The sequence below is a fragment of the Peromyscus leucopus genome, chromosome 10, assembly GCF_004664715.2.
Source record: "Peromyscus leucopus breed LL Stock chromosome 10, UCI_PerLeu_2.1, whole genome shotgun sequence".
NCBI classification, from domain to species: domain Eukaryota; kingdom Metazoa; phylum Chordata; class Mammalia; order Rodentia; family Cricetidae; genus Peromyscus; species Peromyscus leucopus.
The window spans coordinates 50,019,590-50,043,347 of record NC_051071.1 but is presented as its reverse complement, the minus strand read 5'-3'; the positions used below and the strand labels follow the sequence as shown (position 1 = coordinate 50,043,347).

The window sequence follows — 23,758 nt, the reverse complement described above, 5'->3', positions numbered from 1 at the left end:
GCCACTAGATATAGAGGCCACAAAATGGTGGCACACACACCTTTAATCCTAGCATTCCAGAGGCAGAGATCTGTCTGGATCTCTGTGAGTTCAAAGCCACACTGGAAACAGTCAGGCATGGTAACAAGAGCCTTTAATCCCAGGAAGTGATGGCAGGAAGCATAAAGGTATTTAAGGCTGAGGACAAGGACCCAGGCCTGGTTAAGCTTTTAGGCTTTTGAGCAGCAGTTCAGCTGAGATTCATTTGGATGAGGACTCAGAGGCTTCCAATCTGAGGAAACAGGATCAGTTGAGGAATTGGCAAGGTGAGGTGGCTGTGGCTTGTTTTGCTTCTCTGATCTTCCAGCATTGACCCCAGTACCTGGCTCCAGGTTTATTTTCATTAAGACGACCTTTTAAGACTCGTGCTACAGAATCTAAATGTAATCACCAAATAACCAGAGAGACAAAGCTCTACTGAGACATTTTTCACCACCAAATGAAATTTCCATTGCCATGGAATGTGTTACACATAATTGAGTTGTTGGCCAAAGGGGACCCATGGAAACCCACAACAACGCAGGCCATTGCCAAGACTATTGGTTGCTCTCCACAAATTGATAGTAAGGCCCCATTACTGAAGATAGTGCCTACGCATTTCATTGAACACAGAGAAGTTGACCCACTGCCTGTCTAGAGCCTTCAGCTCTACTGACCAGTGTTCTTGGTACTGGAGGGTACTCTGCATGAAACCACAGGAGAAAGATAAACACAAATCCAACAACAAACTTGTAATCTACAATGGCAACCTACCTGGAAGATAGACTGGTGTAATAATGGCTCAGAAGCTGGGGGAGTATCCAGCCACTATCTAATTGAATTTAAAGCCCATACCATGAGATAGAACTCATGCTGGACACTGCTTGGGTGACCAAGAACCTGAGACTAGATAGGCCAGGGACCTAAGGGGAAACCAAATAGTACTGTTCTGATGAAAGAATGTAACAATATAGTGACTCATAAATGCATCCTACTATATTCACAGATCAATGTCTCACTTAGCTATCACCAGAGAAGCCTCCTCCTGCAGTAGATGGGAACAAATACGGAGACCCACAATGGGACAATGTGCAAAGAGTAGGAAGCCTTGGAATACTCAGTTCTAAATGGGATATCTTCATCAAATCCCTCCCCTCAGGGCTCAGAGAACCCTGTGAAAGGGGAGGCCAAAAACAGGTAAGGGTCAGTAGGGATGGATGACATCAAGGAAAGAAGGACCAGACTGTTGCTGGACACAACAGTGCTGGTGCACACATGAACTCACAAGAGACTGTGGCAGCACACACAGGGCCTGGTCAAGTCTAAGGCAGATGGGACCCCAGTGCTGAGAGGGGAAGTGGACATGACCTCGATCCCTAACCCCAGAAGCTATCACCAGTTGCTTACTGATTGTGAAGGAGAAATCAATTTTCTCCAATAGATATATAAGCCTCATTGAAGGGCAGGCCCAATATCCGGCAGGAGAAGGCCAACATGGCTGAGCTCCGTGGTATTTATGGAGGTTTTGTTTTGATTTTAATCTCATAATGCTGTGTCTGGTTCCTGCCCCCCCCCATGTCTTTTGCTTATATATTATGGTTTCTAGTTTTGTTGTTATGAGATTTCTGTGCATGAAACTTTGTGGCTTTTCCTTTGGTTCTTGTTTTCTCTGTTTGTTTTGTCCTATACTGGTTTGTCTGTTTTTTGTTTTATCTTATTTTATTTTATTTTTCAAGATGTCTCTTTGTTTTCTAATCAGAGAAAACTAGAAAGGTGAATGGAGAGGTAGGGAGGACCTGGTAGCAGCTGGGAGAAGTGAACCATAATCATAATGCATTGTATGAAAAATACATATTTTTTTAAATTTAAAAAAATTTGAAGCTTTATTTCATAAACTAAACTTGAAATTTTCTTAAGCCAGGCTGCAGATCTTCATTATCAGAATATTTTAGTGCTATAATATAACTTGTTTGTATTAAGATGTTATGATTTGCTGTTTTTTTTTTTTTTTTTTTTTTTTTTTTTTTTTTTTTTTTTTTGTCTGGCATGTCTAAAGGAAAAAACAAAGCTAGGTGAAAATCAAAAGGAAGACAGACAACTGGCTAAATTAATAAACACCATTTTTATTCATTAAACACAGTCATTTAAGATGCAGGAAAATGCAGTGTCCAATTCCTGACTTGTTATTCAGGCTTCTGATCAGAGAAATCTGTGTGATAGGAGAGAGGAGGATGAAAGGTAGAAGTGAAAAAAGAAGGAAAACAAAAAGGGAAAAGATTGAGAGCAGGGTGTGGGAAGAAGGGAGGGTAATCTCTCCTGATGACATAGGTGGGCAAAGCATTGCTCATCTCTCTCCCTTGTGTGTTCTAGTGGCCAATGCACAACTGTGTCTGTCTCTGAGGGTCACACTGGTGGGTGACAGGCAAGCAGGACCATAGGGAGAGTCAAGGGGAGTCAGAACTAAGCTCAAGAGGTCAAGTTTAGCTTACAGCTAAAAAACACATTTTTCTTTTTATTTATTTATTTTGTTATTATATTTTCCATTATTTAAAACAATTGATCATATTCTTATCCACCCCTGAGTCCCACCAAATCCTTACCTACCCAACATTAAGTTCTTTCTCAAAAAAGAAACAAAAACTCAGTGCAACAAAACAAAATCCCCAAAACCAAGAAAACAAAATAAAACCATACTCAGAAAACAAAAACAAACAAAAAACTCCACAAACTATAACTATATAAAAACTCGTGCACACACACACACACACACACACACACACACACACACTGTGGCATCCATTATATGTTGGATGAACCACTCCTGAACATGAAGTCTATCCTAGAGTGTTGATATACCCAGTGGCATTCTATTGGAGAAAGCTGATTTTCACAGAAGATATAATTGAAAGTTCAGTTTTTAACTTTTTCCCTAGTGGTTAGGTTTTCATTCATTCATTTTTTAAAATGACAAAATAAAATACAATAAGATAAAACAAAAACTATCATACTGATGTTGGACAAGACAAAGCAGTAGAGAGGAAAGACTCCAAGAGGAGACACAAGAATCAGAGACCCACTGGTTCACTCAATCATCAGGAATTCCATAAAAACATTAAACTGGAAGGCATAACATATGCACCAAGGACCTGGTGCTGGCCCATGCAGACCCAATGCATGCCTCTTCAGTCTCTGTCAGTTCATATGAGCTTTGCTCATGCTGATTTAGAGGGCCTTGTTTTCTTGGTGTCCTCCATCCCTCTGGCTATCACAATCTTTCTGTGTCCTCTTCTGCAGGGCTCACCGGGCTTTGAGGGGAGGGAGGGTTTGGTGGAGACATCCAATTTAGGACTGAGTGTTCCAAGATATCTCATTCTCTGAATAATTTAACATAACATTTCAATTTATCAAGATCTTATTGAATTTATTCTCTGACTGATAAAGGGTAGAGCATAAAGCAATAGACATGTTGCTGAAATTGCCTCTACTATAGGAAATGTGGAATTAAGTTATAGGAAATTCTAAAACACCCTTAAGTTCAATGTTTCTACCAAAACCAATTTACCCTGGTTTTTCTGATAGTGTTTAAAGTATATATATATACACTTTGATATATATATATACACATATATATATATATATATATATATATATATATGTTTTCCTAACGTATTTCCACTTTTTAAAACAGTATTTTTATTTATCCTGAAAAACTTGCACATATATACAGTGTTTCTTAATCATATCTATATCCCCATACCTTACCCCTATAACTTTTCCCTGGTCTCCCAGCACATGTGACCCCCAACTATCTTTATTTATAACTCACTGAGTGCTGTTAGTGCTACCCATATATGCTGTTTATACCTTACTTATTAACCCTAATACAATTTTATAAAATAACTACATCTGAAAATTGTAAGCAAAACTAAGGTACCTGTGACCATAAACATTTCTCCAACTCCAGAATCCACTAATTTATTTAGTTAAGATTGCTTTAGCGGTTCATGTTCTTAGGGAAAAAAAAATGCAGTTTTAGAATCATCCTTGGCAGGGTTGGGAGAATGCAATGAAAGTCCAAAATCAAGAGAAAGTGACACTACTGACGAACTAACTCTTGCAGTAGGACCTACACACTTCCTTTAACACGGTGGTGGGAGAGGAAATGCTGACACTTTATCTCTCATGGTTTTTTTTTTTTATTTTTTATGTTTTTTTGTTTGTTGTTGTTACTGTTTGCTTTTTGTTGTGAAGGAAGTTCTATCTCAGTAGGACTTGGGTCAGTGTTGCTTATGTAAGCACGTCATTGAGGTATTGCTGGGAACTCCAGCCTCCCAGAGACTTCAGCCAGGGGATTAAAGCCCCTCCCGCATTCAAGCAAAACCACCCAACAGGTGGGAGAAGTACAAGGCAGTCATAGCCCAAGCTGACGAACGAAAGTCACCAAATGTCATAGAGCCAGCCATCTGGGGGATTTCAGAAGCACATGTTCTGGCACCAAACATTCTAACCACTTCCTTCCACCCCTAAACTCTTCATTTATTTTTTTTTTCCAAAGGTGCTTTCTTTCTGCCAGCATACAAATGAATGTAATATCAACAGAATGTTCTTGAGCATCTCTGAAAAAGAACTGTTTAGGGCACAACTGAGAAATGATTTATAGGCAAACTATTGTCTTTGTGGCCACATATTTTCACACATATTCCTGACATGGCCGGTTTCAGAAGTGCATCTGATAACCGAGTACCACAAAGAAACTCTGATCCTTTTTGCAGACCTTTTCCTACTTCGTAGCCACCATTACACACTACCCCTGATGATACTCCTTCAAGGCATCACAGAGTCTAGTCATCTTCTGTTTTCCTTACCCCGCCTGATGTTCTCCTAGAAATGTAGGTAGAGAGGCTTCTTGTCGTGTGTTCTTTCTCAGCCCAGAAGTTAACTCACTGTTGTCCTACTTTAACACGAATGCCACCAATTTTGTTTATCCTCTGATGCTAATTTGTCTCCTTCCTTGATGTTTCTCATTTTCTCCTCTCATGTTTTATTATCTATACTATAGCTGTACTGATTAATGTATTCACGCAACCAGCATTTGTTTAACATGTGGTCTATGCCAAACATTGCTCTACATCTGCACCAGTAGATAATGAACAGAACAAAGCTTTCTGCAGTCATGGAGCTTACCTACATTTTTGCTGTGTGTAGGTCCTTGTGCCTGCAACATACCTAACGCACCAACATACCTAACGCACGAGGCTCCAATGCTTTAGAGGGAAACAAAGTTAAGGCAGGTTTACAGATACACTAGAGTGTTGTATTAAGAGAATAGAAGTATATCACTTATTAAATAGATTCAGATGAGGCTTTAGGGAGAATGTGAAATTTGACCGAACAATGAAGTTTGAGGTTTTGGCATATGGGTAGTCATTCAGAGGACCATTCAGGTCAGAGTAATCACTAACACAGAGATTTCCATCAGAAGACTATGTGGTGTGCTCCGGAAGCAGGGACAGGATAACTGTGGGGTTGGAGCTGAACAAGTGAAGAGGACGGGATACAAGGATCTGGACCCAGTGGGCCTGTAGGTCCATAGAGACTTGTGCAGTAGCTGTCCCTTATGAGTGGTTTGTATTTTCTGAACTCAGTATCCTTCAGCCTCCATGACAACATGGTCAATTATGGTTGAAAGTATTAAACAGGAATTTCCAGAAATAAAAAAAATCCATAAATCTTAAGGAATTTATGTTATAGTAAATTATCAATTGTTCCATTTTATTATTAGTTGTGCTTATTAATATCTTACTCTGCCTAATTTATAACTAAACTTTGTCATAGCTATGTATATATGAAAAACCATTCTTTTAGGTTTCGATAATTTTCAGCATCCGCTGGAATCTTTGTATATATTTCCTGCACATGAGTGGAGCCCTTGCTCTGAGGGAAACCAGAGTCATCGCAGGGTTTGAAGCAGACATGTGATCTGAATGATGTTTTTAAAGATACCTCTGTCCTCAAAACAAAAGTGGACCACAGAGAGGCCAGGGAAGGTTTAGACTGTGGTCGTTGTGCTTCATTGTCATCTTAGGAGAATCTGGAGTTGCCTGGGAGACACGCCTCTGGTGTCTGGGAGAGTGTGTCCATTGAAGGTAGACCCAGAAGGGGAGACTCACTCTGAATGTGGGCTGCAAAATCCCCTGCGATAGGGGCAACAGACCGAATGAAAAGGTAAAGAGGAGAAAGGAAGTCGAACCCCAGCATTTGTTTCTCTATGACTCCCGAAGCACGTCAATGTGAGACAACCCCCCCCCAGTGCTGCACCTGTGGGGCACTCCTGTCACCATGTCTTCCTGTCACAGGGGACCCTCCCCTCCAACTGGGAACCAGAACAAATCTTCTTGACTTGCTTCCCATCATGTATGTGGTCACAGTGACAAGAAAAGTGAATATTATACTATCTATACAGGAGCACTATTGTATGTTAGGTCCTTGGCGTACAAAACATGGTTTTTGAATGAACTGATATATGAATGAGCAAAATATGGAAGTTGAAGGATGTAAGGTATTCTTAAAAGCAGGAAGTAAACAGATAAAATTTACAAAGGATCTTCACTTTCCGAGGAGCCTCACAGGACATTAACATTATACCTTGTGATTACTTGTGTGCAAATATGTGTGACTATATACACACATAACACATCATGACCATCTGTTGATACACCAGGACTTTGAGATGCTTGTTTTTCAAATATTCTTGAAGTCTTGAACTTACAGGTATAAAATACCTTCAAATTGTATTTACTCTGTAGCAATCACTTAGCTCTTTAGACCTTTCCAAGGTACTAGGGTGGAGCTGTTTGTGGTGGCTGTTAAATGTTAGTATATTTTAAAAGGGGAAAAGGTATTCAACCTGCTTGTTCTAAGTGGTGTTTAACATTATAGCTTCTGCTATTTGTGGAAATTAAGCCACAGCATTTATTCTGTTAAAAGTATTTTCTGTTTGCCTTCTGTGGGTACTTCTATTTACTGAAAAGTAACCCATGTTAATGCTGCTTGGCTGAGTTGGAGTTTTTTTTTTTTTATTCCAAATTTTGAGGAAGTAGTCTGTTCTCACAAAACAAAGGTCATGGTTTCAATTCCTGTTTAGGTTTACATTAGTTATAAAAGAGGAGAAAAGCTTCCTCAGTCCCGGGGAACTTATTTGCAGAAGCTTTGTATAAAAGTTATGGCCAAGAGTGAGAATCTGGAAAGCCCTGTACAAACCCATCTGGGAGGAAAGGAAAGTACAGATGGCATATTGATAGTCAATTAGCCTATGAAAAGCAGCAGATATTTAAGACATTCTATATTTAACACGATGATGTAGTTTCAAGATGATAACTTTCAAGGTTGGACAATTTTAAGGACTAGTAGAAATGACCTCATTGATCTAGTCATTCATAAACATTCTCTGAACTTGTGTGATCTATCAGAGGCATGGCAGAGTTGAGTAGAAAAACCTGTAAGTCTGTACTGTCAATCATGCCTGACCAGCTAGAGAAACAAATCCCTCAAAGAGAGATGTCTTCTCCTGAATGTGACCAAAAGAAGAGAGGGAGGCAAGAAAGAGAGAAGGAAAGATGAGGGAATAAGAGGGGAGGAGGAAAGGAGGGAGAAAGGGAGGGAGGGAGGGAGGGAAGGAGGGAAGGAGGGAGGGAGATTCAGAAATATTCAGAAGGCAGTTTCACAACATGCTTATTTTGGGAAACATTAGTGCATGCCCCAGTTGGATGGTGTCTGTTCTAGCCCTTTTGTTTTGATCAACTTTATAGTACCAGGTCTGTGTTCCTTCCTGCATAGTGGGCTTCACATCCAATTACAGAGCAGCTGGTTGATTTTCTCCAAAATAGTAGGGGCAGTGGCACTATTGAACCAGTAGGCATCTTGCCTGGCAGGTCAGTATTACAGCAAACATAGTCTATAGCTGAGTGAAGCCATTGATGAGTTTACTTTTCTAGCAACTTGAACAGCATCTTCCAGTACTATGAATGCTGGAGAGAGAGAGAGAGAGAGAGAGAGAGAGAGAGAGAGAGAGAGAGAGAGAGAGAGAGAGAGAGAGAGATCCCAGCTCATCTTGATTCTGTTCCATACAAGTATGTATCTTCAGGATAAGGTTTTATCACAATGTCCTGGTGGGAAACCAAGAGCAATGACCACAGGCTGTATTGTTTTGGAGCCTCTGAGTCCTTCCTGGCCAACAACTCATAGGGAGGAATTCCATATCTGATACGGAATATGCTTAAAACCCTGTGGCTTCCTAGAACAGAATTAGCCATCCATAAAGGAAAAGGTATCTCCATTCCAAACTTTATTTTAAACTTATTTTTCAATTATATAAAGCAAAGTCACAGGGCTTTACACACTTTTACATGTGTTTTTACCTTTTGGTAGCCCTCCAAACCCCACCATTTCCCCAATCATATTTAAGTTTTTCATGCTGGAGCAGCACACTTTGCTACTTATTATTTATTTTATATTTATTATTCCCTGCTTTAGTGATTCCCTCCCAGTGGTTCTTTCTTGCCTCCTAGTAAATAATTAGATTTATACTCACAACCAGTTCTACATTCAGCATGGAGCACATATATGGATTTTTGAAGAGGTTGGCAATTAATGCAGAGACTCATATTTGTTCAAAATGCTGAGAATAAGTGACAATGCTCAGTCTTAAACAAGACATTTGCACACTTGCACACACACACACACACACACACACACACACACACACAAAGAAACCTGAAGGTCCAGAGCATATTGCAGAAGAAAGGTCAAAAAGAATTTAAGAGACAGAGGATGGGGAAGAGTATCATGTATTGCTGCCACCCAGATCTGACATTGCTCTTGCAAGCATAAGCAGTAGCTATGGAAATCTTCATGAGTTTGGGCTCTCCAGATTCCTGCCAGGGATACAGGAGATGCTCATGAGGCCTAGTCCCTTCCTGAAGAGCTAATGACTGTTAACAGCTGCTAGAGGAGCATGTATTATTTTCTCTAATGGTATAGCCACTAGGAGACTAAGTGGAAAAAAGAAGACAGCAATTGGAGGAAAGGGAAGGGGGTAGCATGGAATAATGGGGAGTATGAAAATAAAAATAATAAGTGGTTTATATATATAAATAACAGAATTAAAAAGAATTTACACTTCTATTTAAAACAGACATATATTTGCACATATAATATACATAAGCAGATAGATATACAATGTATCTGTATTGGAATCTCTGAGGACTTGGTAGTGACTTAATAAAATGTCTAAAAGATCCCCATGAAGGCAATATAGACAGTAAGGTTGAAAAGTGTTTGTATGTAGAGAAACAATAAACAGGGCATTATAATGAAATGTGGCAACTACAACAACAGATGAAGTACAGGATCTTGTAGCTCCACATATCAGGAACACCCACAGCTTCCTGGGAGAGGTCACACTGAGGCAGAGGTTAAGAGGTGGCCAACAGGAGCAGGCAACTGGGTGAGAAGTGTGTGTCAGAGCCAGAGCAGGAAAAGAGCTCATGACACGTTTATGGTGATCACTTACAAACTTTCACAGGGAAAAAAATCTATGTACACTCCTAAATTAGCTACCTTGGCTAATTATTTCAAGAATCATACAGAGGAAATACTGATAAGTGAAAGTTCAATTGATGCCACATGTTTGAATTGAAGCTCCCTTTTCTGTACATAAGCTCTCTCTTCCTGACTCTTTCTACTAGAAAGTCCTATGGAGCTTGGCTTTGTCTCTCTCTGATCAGGCCACAGCTGCAGAATACAACACAGCTCTTTGGAAGGAACTCGCTCAATTAAGCAGCCTGGAGAGCAGCCCTCATGGTATTCTGCACTCCAAATCTTTATGTGTTCATGCAGAACAGCTCCTCAGTCTGACAGGCAAGGGCTCGTACAATGAAGCTCTAAAATACCAATCTGAGAAAGTCTGAGTGTCCTATCCAGGCCGGAGTTGTGATCCTCAGGGAAGTTAATGAGGGCTGTATGGGAAGCTCTGACGCGTAGTCACACATATTTAGTACCTGGTCTGAGTCACACTCTGTTCTCACCATTCAGGAAGGACCTGGCCAGAACAGACTAGGTCTAAACACAGCAAATAAACCTAAAGAGGGTTATAGGTTAAAAGATGACTAGGAGATGGGGGATGGGGGAATAAGGACAGTAAATAGCATGTGGGCAGGGACTTGAATGTTAAAGAGTCGAATGTAGGAGAACACTCAAATTCTTCCTTTCTGGGTACTCCAAAATAAAGTTTGAGGTGATGGCTATGCTAATTATGACAACTTGATCATTATATGTTATGTATATATTGAAAAGCTCCACATAGTAAATATGTGCATTCCTTGGTTATTGCTGATGGTGACTGAACCCAGAGCCTCACATGTGCTAGGCACATGCTCTTTACTCCATTATATCCCAGACAATATGTGAAATTATTCTGTCTATTAGACTCACAGTAGGAGCTAGAGAGACTGTTCAGTGGGCAAAGGAAAGAACCAATTTCTACAAATTGTTCCCAGACCTCTACTGTGGCATATATATGTTCACAGACACATGGACATATACCACACACACACACACACACACACACACACACACACAGTGTATATATATAATTTAAATATTAATTCATATATAATTTAAATATTAAATATATAAATTTAAATATAATCCATATAATTCAAATATCAAATACATAAATTTAAATATTAATCTATATAATTCAAATATCAAACACATAAATTTAAGTATTAATCTATATAATTCAAATATTAAATATATAAATTTAAATACTATATATAATTTTAAATATTTAAAAAGTGAAATAAAATTTAAAATATGTAGACTCTTTATTGGAAGGAAATTCTAAACAAACATGGAAACATCAACATTGCCGCAGATGCACAAATGGAAGTGAGTGTTTATTTAGATGTCTATACTGTTCTGAACATACTGCAGTTTCTGCCATCGGTGGTTTAACAGCATGTGCCTCCCTGCTCAGCACCCCAGTGCCTCCTTCAAACCGCCAAGGAAAAGGTTCATATGGCTCAGTGCTTACTCTTTGTAATGAGGCTTCTCTGCACTAAGGCTGCTTTGGTTTGGCTGAAGTCCATGACATGCTATTTGCTAACTTTTTCTAATAGTTTGTCTACACTCTTTCTGTTTTCGACTTGTTCCACAACTTTTAGGGAGAATCTGGATACCTGCAGCTCTATCCTGCTTTCTGGGATAAGAATAGAAGTTTTTTCTGCTAAGAGGCAACAGCACAGAGGTTGCTGAACACCTGGCAAACAGATCTCCTGAGTTGGAATCCTTCCTCTGCTCTTAACTCTAGGATCCCAGACAACGTGACTGGACCTGCTCCGTCTCCACTTCTGGTAACGCAAGAACAATGGCACTGCACCCAAAGATTCTGTGAGGATTTAATGACACGGTGCATGCAAAAGCACTTAAAGGGATTTTTGTATTTTAGAAATTATGGTAATGGCTTTAATTGAAATGTGAATTTCTGCTAATATATTTCTATCATCCCAATCAAATGCATTCCATTTTCTTGCTGGAAGCCAGTTTTCCCTTCGTGTCTAGTGGTTAAATTCCCAAGAACAAAAACAGTTTAGAAAAAAAAAATGATGTAATCACCACAAAAGGTCTACTGTTTTCAGCTTCCAGAGATGCTATTTTCAACTTCTGAACAACTATTAATGCATTATTTATACCATTATCTAATCAGTTATAACCTTACAATGCAGTTTTATATACATGTTTTTTATACTCTCTTAGGTTACATTTATTTACAAAAGTACTATTCCACAGAAATAGAATTTGAGATGTGTATTTCAATGCAGCAGTTACTTAAGAAAAAATAAAAATGATTTATGGAACATGTTATTCAACCCAATCAAACCAAAATATTACAAAGGTGCCATTTCATCATCATAAACAGATTATGATTCATTTATATTTTCTTACTGGATCTGTCTGGCACAGGATGTCTCCTTTGAGATTAGCCATGTGTCACGTGTTTGAGGATAGCCATGGTGGACAGTAGCTACCATTATTGACAACACAAATTCTGACTGCATTTTATTTCTATAACTCTGTATTTATGAGAACATGTAGGAGAGCAATCTCTTTCAGAGGTACAGCTAATATTTGTTAATTGAGGGCTGTACAAAGACTGGCTGTGATGGTTCACACCTGTAATCCTAGCACTCGGAATTTAAGCAAGGAGATTTGGAGTTCAAGGTCATCCTCAGCTGCATAGTGCGTTTATGTGTGGTCTGAACTACATGACACCTAAAAAAATGTACAAAACCTGTATATGGAAAACATGTTCTGAAATTCAAAACACAAAAGGTAAGAACAGAAAAAGGCTTTCTTTAAAAGTAACAAATATCTTTTTGCAAGACAGTGATAACATGATTTTTCAGCATTATTTTCCATTAAAAATACAAGGTAGTTATACTCATTCATAGAAAGTAATTACTTATACAATAATAAAATATTTATATGCTTTAATATGTTTGACCTTTTGGGAAATAATTTAATCTGACTTTCTGGCTTGAGTCAGGTTATTAAATACAAATAACTTGTAAAGTAAACATGCTGGAATAGATTAATCTTAGTAAAGTTTTTTTGATGTTAGTCCCATGTTCAGATTGATCTGTCCTTCAAATACACTCTGCAATGCACTCAGTGTTTTCACAAATGGTGACACAGTTCCTCAGATGTAGTTATAGAAGATGAACGGCATTGTTGCCATGGTCATTAAGAACATGCTGTGAGAAATCAATCTACTTCCATTTCTCGAGTTAGAAAAAACTAACATCAGCAACAGCAGACACCCAATGCACATTCTGTTACTCTAGAGTTGGCCCTACCTAACCCTTCTTTATCAAGTTTGGCGTTATGTTTATTTTAGCCTTCTATATCCATTTGCTTGCAGAACCGATTGCAATAGGGAATTACAAAGACGCGACAAAAGTTGTTACACAGGAAGGGGAGGGACTTACCTTTGGCAATTTCAATGGTAATTTGCAAACTGGCACCTGGTCAAGATTTTCATGAAGGGATTGATCCAAGTTGGGGACAATCTTCTCTCTGGGTACTTTATAGACCACAATGGTGCCTTTATAATGAGGGCAGCTATAGTTCCCAAATTCATCCACCTCTTTGATGTGGAGTTCTAGCCTGGGTTTTCTTTGCAGGTGAAAGATGAGTTTGTAGTCTTTCCCATAATCCTTCCCATTGCCTGAAGAGGAGATACATTTGTCACCAAAAAGATAATCGGTTTGCTTTAATTTGGAAAATCCCAATGACCTTTCATTTATCAAATCTAGTTAAAGTGTCTTGCCTACTGTCACACCTTGTAAGCATAAATCCTAACAGCAATGACAGATTATAGTAGATTGTTAGGAAGATTTCTCATCTGTAATTGGACCATATATTCTCTGGAAGTTCCTACATGAATAATTTTTACTTTGCTTTTTACTCTCCATATTTTCTACCAAGAAACGTCTGGAAATATTCATGTTTTCCAGTACTTAGAAAGTCATCTTCACTCTCCAAGAATTATCTTTCTCCATCCTCTGTGCTGTTCCTATCACACCACACACTGCCATGAGCACACATTGGATATTTTAGTCCTGTATTCTCCTGGGACATGTGGATGCTTAAGTGTAAATTACAATTAAATTAAAGACCATTAAAAGTTCAAATATTTGACCTCCTAGATGGCTCAAGAGGTAAAGGTGCTTGCCACAAAGCCTTAATACCTGACTTCAATCCCCATATCCCACATGATAGGAGAGCACAGACCCCTGCAAGTTGTCCTCTCATCTACACACACACACACACACACACACACACACACACACACACACAGAGAGAGAGAGAGAGAGAGAGAGAGAGAGAGAGAGAGAGAGAGAGAGAGAGAGAATAAATGTTTAAAATGTGTTTAAAAATTCAACTTCTCAGTCACTCTACCCATGCTTACTATGCTCAGTGGCTACCACATTAATCACATGGCTTCCTTAGTTTCGTTTGTTTGGTTGATTCATTTTGGGTTTTCAAGAAAAAGTCTCTCTGTGTGGCTCTGGCTATCCTAGAAATCACTCTATACACTAGACTGGCCTTGAACTCAGAGATCCACCGGCCTCAGCCTCTGCCTCCCAAGTGTTAGGATTAAAAGTGTGTGACACGATGGCCCAGTTAATGGCTTCCTTAGTACAGAGAACAGAAATAAAATGTTGCCACAATTATGGAAAAAAGACAGTGCCATTGTGGAACTTCCAAATGGAATAGTTACTGGATTTATTGGAATTGTCAATAAAATGTGGTGAATGCTCTGAAAACAAAGACATAGATAAGTCTTCTCTTTGAAACTAGTGAAGCTTTTGTGAACAGGAGTTTGCACCTCTGCAGGTTTTAGGGCCTCATATTGCAACAGCAGAAGAGATGTCTATGCTTCCTCAGACAGTGCCTGCCTGCATCATCATTGCAACATCTTTAGGAAGCTCTGAGAGAGCAGCTGAGGTGGCATGTTTGGGATGTAAAGGTCTAGAGTCAAGTCCAGCCTCTGCCGCTTGTCTTCATGGTAATATCTGTCCAGTGCTCCCACGCTTGGGGAACTTTGAGGTCCTTGACTTCCTCATCTTTAAAACAGAAAAAACAGCATTTGCCATCTAAGATTACCCTTAAAAGTGACCTGATGTAATATGAATAATATAATTGCCCCAACTCCTGGTACATATTAAATGCTGAAGAAATGATAGCATGATAGTAAATGAAGAGAAAGAAGCAAGATTCTGTTGTTGCACTGCATCTGTATGCTAAACAAAATAGTTAAACTTTTAATGAAACGCCAAACTGAGGTTCTACTCTCTAGGAAGCCATAAAGCTGGTGGTGCTTAGCTATATCTCTCACAGAATGAATGCCTTCTGTTTTGCCTGGGGCGGGGGCGGGAAATTCAGTAAAAGATTTAGAAGATACTGCTGTTTCCCTGCTATGGCCGCTAAAAGGCATTTTGGCAAATTTCTAAATTTCACTTAAAAGCAGGAATAGACAGGTTCTCCATTGTGAAAAGGAGGGGTCCCCTTTGCATATGATTGTGTCGTGGCAATCTGGTTCCTGGAGTGAAGCAGATCATTGAAGATAATTACTTATGGGGGAAGGAGTGTGTTACTTAAGAAGGTTTCAGGTTAGCATTTTTTTAGTGATAAACTATTTGGGGTGATTAAAATGTGATCTATATTGGAAATTGAAGTTTTCAGATCCCTTGAATAATGTCTTGTTAGGTCTCTGCTTCCCACCTCAAGAATTATCAGAAGAAACAGCACTACGTTGATCCTAGTCAACTGTGACTTAGAAAATTTCTTTTTCTTTTTTTTTTAATATCTTTTTTCCCTGTGAGATTTACAATTACTTGCAAGTGATGATTAATATACAGGATACAAGGATTTGGAAGTATGCCTACATTGGTTAAATTCAGATTTAGAATGTGTAAACGCCTTTTAAAAATTAGTAGTATCTGTAATGGAACTCTAAAAGTCACATCTGTAAATTAAATAAGGATGCATTTATTGAGAATTTATCAGTAAGAGATGAGTGATCTTATAAAGAATTTGTTACATAATTTTTTTTTTAAAAATTTGGACTTGTATTGTTGTTAAGAGAGAACATGATATTTTGAGGGCCATCAGTCTCTAATGAAAAAGAACAAAGGGCTGAAAAACATAAAATAAATGACAGTATTTTTCCTCTTCCTCTGACATATACAAAGAAGTAAAAATGAAAGTGACATTTCGAACTCAGAGAAGGAAAGCTTTGGCTGGCTGACCTTTGGAGAGTGTTTCCCCCTTCTGACCATGTAAGACACATAGCCCTTAGTAGAGAATTGAGACAACCACTATTGCACAAATGCTTGCCATGTTAAAAAGTTATTTATATTTTGTGAGTAACTAGAGGTTTCTTACAGCAACACATATTCTCGGAAATGAGTGTTAAATGTCTTTTATTGATGTCATAGGCATTCACATACAAGAAGAAGTGCTTTCCCTAGAAAAGTCAGATGAGGAAGCAAAAGTGCTAGTTATAGGAGGAACCAAAATACCTCAAGAGAAACAGTCTTTGTGTGTTCTTATGATTCTTACTGACTCTCCACAGCTTCTACTTTACAGTCTACCATGGCCTTACAGAAATGGCTCAATTACAGAAATAGCTCATTATATGGCCTCTTCATTTCAACTCTCACCTTACAGCTTATTCTCAACAGAGTTGTGGTCTAGCTTGTTATGTTACTCCTCTGTGGACCACTCATCTCAAATGGTGTCTCAGGCACAGTCTTTGAAATGGCCCTAAGAGTGATCAATCTGCATCTCCTACGACCTCTCCTCATGCCTTCTGATCCTGCTTTTTTAGCCTTTGCTGGTCCTCAAGCACACAATTTATATGCACTTTTAATGCCTATGCCTGAGACAAACTTCCTGAGATGGGATTAATGCTCATTCTCTTAGAGAATTATATAAATGTCACCTACTTAATAACTCTTCTATGATCATTGTTTAAAATTATAATTCTGCCTCTTCTTTATCTTTTTCCTGTTTTGGTTTTCTGCGGTATACTTTTTAGCCAGCATTATAATGTATATTGTATTGACTTAATGACTTACTTTGTTTTGTCTATAGATGACAATATTCATAATAGTTGATAAGTTTTACGGAGTGAATGAACAGATGATTAGTTGAATGTGCTACCCATGGACATAGCAGAATCACTTCCCAGAGCCAAAGGACATACGACACTGCCAACATCTTTGAGGCACACGGGCTTGCACAGAGTATTTCTATACATTAGGAGTGAGACTACAGTATCACTATCTAAAACCCCTAAGAAATTGCTAGCATTTTCTGGATTTTGTTTGCATTGAAAGGAATCCTAAGGGTCGTGCAACAAAATGTGTAAGTGCTGTATTGACAGCTCTGACAGAGAATGAATGCATGCTCTAGCTCTGTCCTGAAGAATGACAGGCAAACGATAAAGGTCAAGATGCAGAAACATTCCTTTGATCTCATCTCAGAAATAGCAACAGTGTTTATGCCTTATGAAACTTTCTCAAGAGTCATCCACGTTGCATATTTGTAGGTCAGAGGACTTTGGGGTTTTTATTGGACAGTTGTCTAAATCCAATAATGTATGTAGCTTGAGTTTTCCTGGCCCTGCCTGGCCCACGGTCAGGACAAATCTCTCTCACCCACCAGTCCCACAGCTGCTCAGACCCAACCAAGTTAACACACAGAGACTTATATTGCTTACAAACCATATGGCCATGGCAGACTTCTTGCTAACTGTTCTTATAGCTTAAATTACCCCATTTCTATTAGTCTGTAAGTTGCCACATGGCTTGTGGCTTACTAGTACCTTACATATCACTTGTCATGGTGGTGACTGGCAGCATCTCTCTGCCTCAGCCTTCCACTTCCCAGAATTCTCTTCTCTCCTTCTCCAGCAAGAGCTGTGGGGTGTTCTGTATGTTAAATGTGATGCTCTGATTGGTTAATAAATAAAACACTAATTGGCCAGTAGCCAGGCAGGAAGTATAGGTGGGACAAACAGAGATGAGAATTCTGGGAAGTGGAAGGCTGAGTCAGAGAGACGCTGCCAGATGCTGCCATGACAAGCAAGATGTAAGGTATCGGAAGGTTATGAGCCATGTGGCAACTTATAGACTAATAGACATGGGTTAATTTAAGATAAAATTTAGATAGCAAGAAGCCTGCCACGGCCATACAGTTTGTAAGCAATATAAGTCTTTGTGTGTTTACTTGGTTGGGTCTGAGCGGCCGTGGGACTGGAGGGTAAGAGAGATTTGTCCTGACCCTGGGCCAGGCAGGAAAACTCTAGCTACAAATGTATTAATGAATTTATTCATCATTAATTCATTCAACCACCAAAATCATTAGTGCAATGCCAAGACCTTTGTTTTTATTTCTAATCACAGAGTTCCTTCTATCTGCCCTGTACTATACTAGGGGGTGGGGGTTGTGTGGTGTCTGCAACAAGACTGCCCCCTTCCAATGAGAGTCTTTATAGGGAAAATGGCATTAAATAAGTAAATAGAAAGTGGCATCTGTGGCAGGGGACACAAAAGAAAGGGGGAACATCTGTGAAAATAAAATAAGGCTCTAAAAAATTGTGGCGGGGAAGAATAAAGAACACATCCTTGAACATGATCATTAAGAAGATGAAATAGGAGACATTAGGGTGGGAGAGAAGCAGGGGAGGAGATGAGGGCCCAGCAGACAGGGGACACCTGGGGTTATCTCCTTCGGCTTCCCATATTCTGATGGAGAGATAGGTATCAACTCTTTGTGGAGAGTCATATTCCTTCTCGATCCAGAAAATTCCAGTGAGGATCCTAATATGAACAAGAATCTCCTGGAAAAGGACAATAGAAAGAATATGGGTATCTTGCCTGCCTCGGTTTCTTTGAATGAAGATGAGGTCATCTCCATCCCTCCTAGACAGGCTGGCAAGCATGCTGTCCATCTTTAGGCTGTCTTAATAGCATGGGACCCTGGACTCAGTCAAGACAACAGATTCCCTGCCTGTAAAGACAACAGCTCAGTTCTGTTTAGGACAGTAGGTAAGCACAGCTGCCTCTTTGGTATTGTAGAAAACATCATTTGCATCATTAGTTTGGGTGGAGTACTTCTGAGTTATGACTATCTCTCTTCCTTGGGTGTCAAGTTTGGTTTCTGCTTCAGAACTTAAGTAGAAAGGCATCATTCCCATCCTTCTTTTCTCCTCTCCTCCAGTGACATATGAATAAGAGTAGAAGAGACACTTTAGATTGGGAGATATTGGGTAATAATGGGTCTCACTTATCCCTGTGAGGGTTCAAACTGTACTGGCTTCAAACCTCATTTTCTTTGTGAGCTACAAATACCACATAAGGCCTTGGGACCATTTTCTGAATGAGAGATAGTAAGCATCATGGATTCAATATTATACATATTAATTTATAAATATACAAAGAATATTACATCAAGTCAAGTGCATAGTAAGGTTCCTGATTCAGAACTCTCCCACAAAATCTACCCTTGAATTCTCTCTCACATGCCACCATTATCACCATACCTTTGATATTCTATTTTACTCAAGGAAGGAATTGAAAATTGGAAGTAGTTGATGAAAAAGAAATACCCAGATGGCAATTCCTCTCAAGACCTTTTGTTCTCTTCTTTTACCTATCCCTTTACTCTTCTTCTCTTTTTTCCTTCTCACTTGCCCTTTCACTGTCTTTCATCTTCTTCACCTCCCCAACCACTCACTTCTCCCTCCCTCCCCCCAGCATCTCCCACTGCCATCATCTAGTTCATCTTCTTCAGCACTGCCATATCTTTATTCATTCACTCTCTAGTCAATGAAAGAAGGTGCCACTAGGCTCAGAAGGCATCAGACAAGGAAGACATGCTCACTGTCCCATGGACTTTCATTCCAGTGAAGAATGTCTCCTGAGAATATGAGTAAAACCCAAACCTAGGAGCCACTAATTTCTAATTTTAATGTCATTTATAATGAGAACAAGAACAATACTGGGTAAATGTGGGAATGAGAAATCTGCAGGGTGTGTTGCCCACATATAATATTCTTAAGCTTCTTTTGTACCTCAGATCACTTTCCAAATGTAAAATATATTTCTGAGAATATATTTTAAAATATGTAAAATAAAATACATGTAATTTAAAATAAGGAATTACATGGCATACTTCTAATCATATATCTCATGGGAGTCTACTGACCCATGACGGATCCTTAACAGACACATTAAAGAGTATGTAGATAATTTTAGGTGCAATGGAAGCTAATACAGTTCTGCTGGAAGAGTGACAGACAGATGCTCCTGAACTTGTGATGTTACCACTTTCTTACAAATGTAACAAATAGAAAACATCATGTCAAAAACACACTTAATACATGTCAAATACTTAACACCATGGCTTAGCAACCCAACATACCACAGAATATTAGTTCTTTCCCCTTGAGACTGAGTGGCCAACTAGGAGTTGTGACATCACAGACAGTATCAGTCCTGAAGCAGATAAGGTGGAGAAAGACCAAAACTCAGAATGTACCACTTCTACTTGAATGTGTTTTGCCATTGTGTATCATAAAGTCAACTTTCCTAAGTCAAATCATCATAAGTGGGGGCCATTTGTCACATGGTCTGTTTCTCAACAAATTGTTATTTCCTTATGGGAACACATTCACATTGCCAGGTAGAAGCAGGTAGCATTTAGAAGCTATGGAGTTGTCACAAGGAAGAGGTGATATTAACTTGAACTCAGGAGCAATCATGAAGAAGACTGTTTCTAAAAGAATGTCACTTAGAATCTGTCCAAAAAGACACACGTGCCCCTGTACATAAAAAGACTAGTGCCTAGATAGACTAGTCAGTAAATGTTTCCCCAAATTCTCTAAAGGGAAGTTTGCCTTAGTAATACAAGTTTTGGGTGTTGCATCTAAGGTTTGTGGCTTATAGTCTGTAAAACACATAAGAATATTTCCTCATACTTACTTGAGCCAAATATGTTTCCAGTAAACCTTAAAAGAAGTTGTTCTCCTTCTCTTACTTGGAAATGTTTAGATGATTCTGGAAGTCCTCCAAAGCCTTCTGAGCGCAAGTCCTTCAGTACCAGGTTTAACTCCTTCGAAGGTACCACTAAAATAACCACTCTGTGCGGATTGTCCTTCTGGTGTGACAGCACAATACAGGCAGTGGTGCTGAGTGAGGCTTCCTCTAAAGACTTCACAAAAGAAACCAAGTGGCTATTGTCCGCTGTGGAAGACAGGTGGAGCACAATGAACCTGTGTCAAAGGAAAGAGGTGAGACCCAAAGGGAATAGGAAGCACTGAAATACCACAAACCCAAAGAAAAAAATTGCTTTTCTTAACTTCCACTTAGAGCAGTCATTCTGATGATCAACTACCTATGCTAATGAAGGACTTTAGTGAAATTCCAGGCAGTCAAGAAACTAATTCAGATCAACTAAGTTGTTTGTTGTCTTTGGCTGTGTGTTCTGTATGCATGTTGTTTGTATGGGTGTACATTTGGCTGTGTGGGCACATGTACATGCATGCATGTGGAGGCTAGAGATCAATGTTAGATGTTAGGTATCTCTCCATTCCTTTCCATCTTATTATTTGAGATAGACTGTCTCATAGAGTATCTTGGTGAACCTAAGAGAGCTCATCAGGTCCACTAGACTTGCTGGCCAATGAGTACCAGAGATCTGCCTGTCTCTGTTCTCTTCAATACTAAAGTTGCAGATGTGAGCTGTCATACTAAGGTGTTTGAATGCTGGGGAACTGAACTGAGGTCCTGTTGTTTGCATGGCAGGAACTTTACTGACCAAGACCTCTCCCTAGGTCTCAAGCTAAATTCTAAAAGATGCCTTTGGATATTGTTGGGTAGTTTGTTCTTGCTCTGCAGCCCAGCTAGTCTTGAACTCACAACAGTCCTTCCTCAGCTTTCCATGTGATGAGATTACAGGTGAACCCTACCATATCCCCCTCTAAAACATAGCCTTAAAGTAATCACTCTGTCTCAGCTGAGTTCTAGAAGTGGTCCTATGTTTTCATTATAGAGTCACGTATTCTATACCATTTCAATCAGTGACTGCACATACCTGTTTGTTCCTATGAGAATAGGAACATTGAGCTGAAAAATTCTATCACTTATTGATGTTGCAGTCTTAACACCACAGTACAAGGACATTACTCACATGTGTGTGGTGATGTTGGTATGCAAAACCTATTGCCCTGCCAAGTGTATGAAATTACAGCACATGTAATTATGCATAGTACATGATACTTGATGATAACAATAAGCAACTATATTACTGCCTTTTGTATTTAATGTACTTTGATTATTAGTTTAGAATGCATTCAAATCTACATAATGTTTGGGGTACAGAAGAAGACACTGCTCTCATAAAAGATGACAGCTCCAGGTATGTTGTTGCCCCTAAAGAGCTTCTAGTAGGACAAAGTAAGGAGTTAAAAGGCAGTATTTGGGTGATTCTGATGCTATGTAGACCTAGAATAATGTTTATTTGTATCTTTGACTTTAAAACAACAACAAAATTAAATAAATCCAGATGGGTTGGTTTGCGTCTGTAATTCCAGCAGTAAGGAGGTAGAGGCAGGAGGATCGCCATGAACATGAGGCCAGTCTTGTCTAAATAGAAAGGTTTGAGCATATCCAGGACTAGCTCGCAAGATCCTGTCTCAAACAATATGAAATAAATAAATGAATAACAATTTAAAATAGAAATTTGCAGAAAATAAAATGTAAACAAGGCAAATAGAGATGTCTCAATGGTTAAGATCACATTCTCTCCTAGTGTAGGACCCAAGTTAGGTTCCTAGCTGTAGTGGGTAGCCATTCCAACTTGGATCTGGAAGCTCCAACCCCCATTGAGACTCTGGCAACTGTCACGCCTACGAGGCGGGGCGAGGGGAGGTGCTGGTAACCTGAGAGCTGGATGGGCAAGCGCTCGCTCTGCTCTGAGCGCTCTCTCTGCGCCTGGACCCTGGATAGTGGAGATTGATTGTGCAGAGCTCCAGAGAACACCGTTGGATTGCGATACACTTTCCCCAGACCCCCGCGTCGTAGGCGTGACAGTTGCCAGAGTCTCAATGGGGGTTGGAGCTTCCAGATCCAAGTTGGAATGGCTACCCACTACACCTAGCACTGGTGGCAGGCTGCTCAAAACCAACAGTGCTCTCAGCTCTAGGAAATCCTACACTGTCTTTTGAACATCATAGGTACCTGCACTCTTAGAAAAAAATAAAGAGAGAAAAGAATGTAAGGGAAACAGTTTTATATAGCTAAACAATATGCTTCTGTTTTAAGTTAATTGATAACACAAATGACCCAAAATGTGAATTTTTTTTTTTTTTCGAGACAGGGTTTCTCTGTGTAGCTTTGTGCCTTTCCTGGAACTCACTTGGTAGCCCAGGCTGGCCTCGAACTCACAGAGATCCACCTGGCTCTGCCTCCCGAGTGCTGGGATTAAAGGCGTGCGCCACCACCGCCCAGCAAAATGTGAAATTTTTAAATATATGAAATAATGAAATAATAGTAATACTGTTTATGATTGAAGAAAAACACAGTAAATTTAGTCTCACCAATGACACAGTATTTATAATCTTACACAGTGCAGAGTAACATCTTGGGTCTTCAGATTCAGTGTTCAGACTCACCCAGAACTATGCCCTGCCCTGCAAACTCCATCCATGGTAAAAGCATTATAAAAACATCTTGTATCCAATATTTTTAGTATACTGAAATACATTTTGATATAGCTATTTTATGTTTAAATCAGCTGCAACCACACACTCTTAGATTTATTCCAGGCTATGCTACCCAGCTTTGTGTGAGTACACTGTGTTCTTTGTATTGTAGTGCAATTGCCAAGGTTTGAAATGTTCATTATTCCATCATTCAACAGAGTAAGGATATAGAAAAGTATCCAAGTAATACTTCAAAACACGGAAGCAAATGATGTTGAAAATAATCCGTTTCTGTAACACATGTAGGTGGGGGTGAAATACTCATCTCCATTTCTGTGATGTGAGAATTTTTATGATGGATCTTGTTTGGGGTTTAATTTTGTACCACCCTAAATCATATCCTCA

The 23,758-nt window shown here is 39.3% G+C and overlaps 1 protein-coding gene across 1 annotated transcript in view; it reads right to left on the bottom strand.

Annotated features, from left to right (window-relative positions):
- Dthd1 (death domain containing 1) overlaps positions 1 to 23,758 on the bottom strand; it is a 61,127-nt gene that overhangs the window by 18,138 nt on the left and 19,231 nt on the right. The window contains 2 exon segments of the mRNA XM_028868143.2: positions 13,068 to 13,306; positions 20,634 to 20,923. Coding sequence (XP_028723976.2) covers positions 13,068 to 13,306; positions 20,634 to 20,923 — 529 coding nt within the window.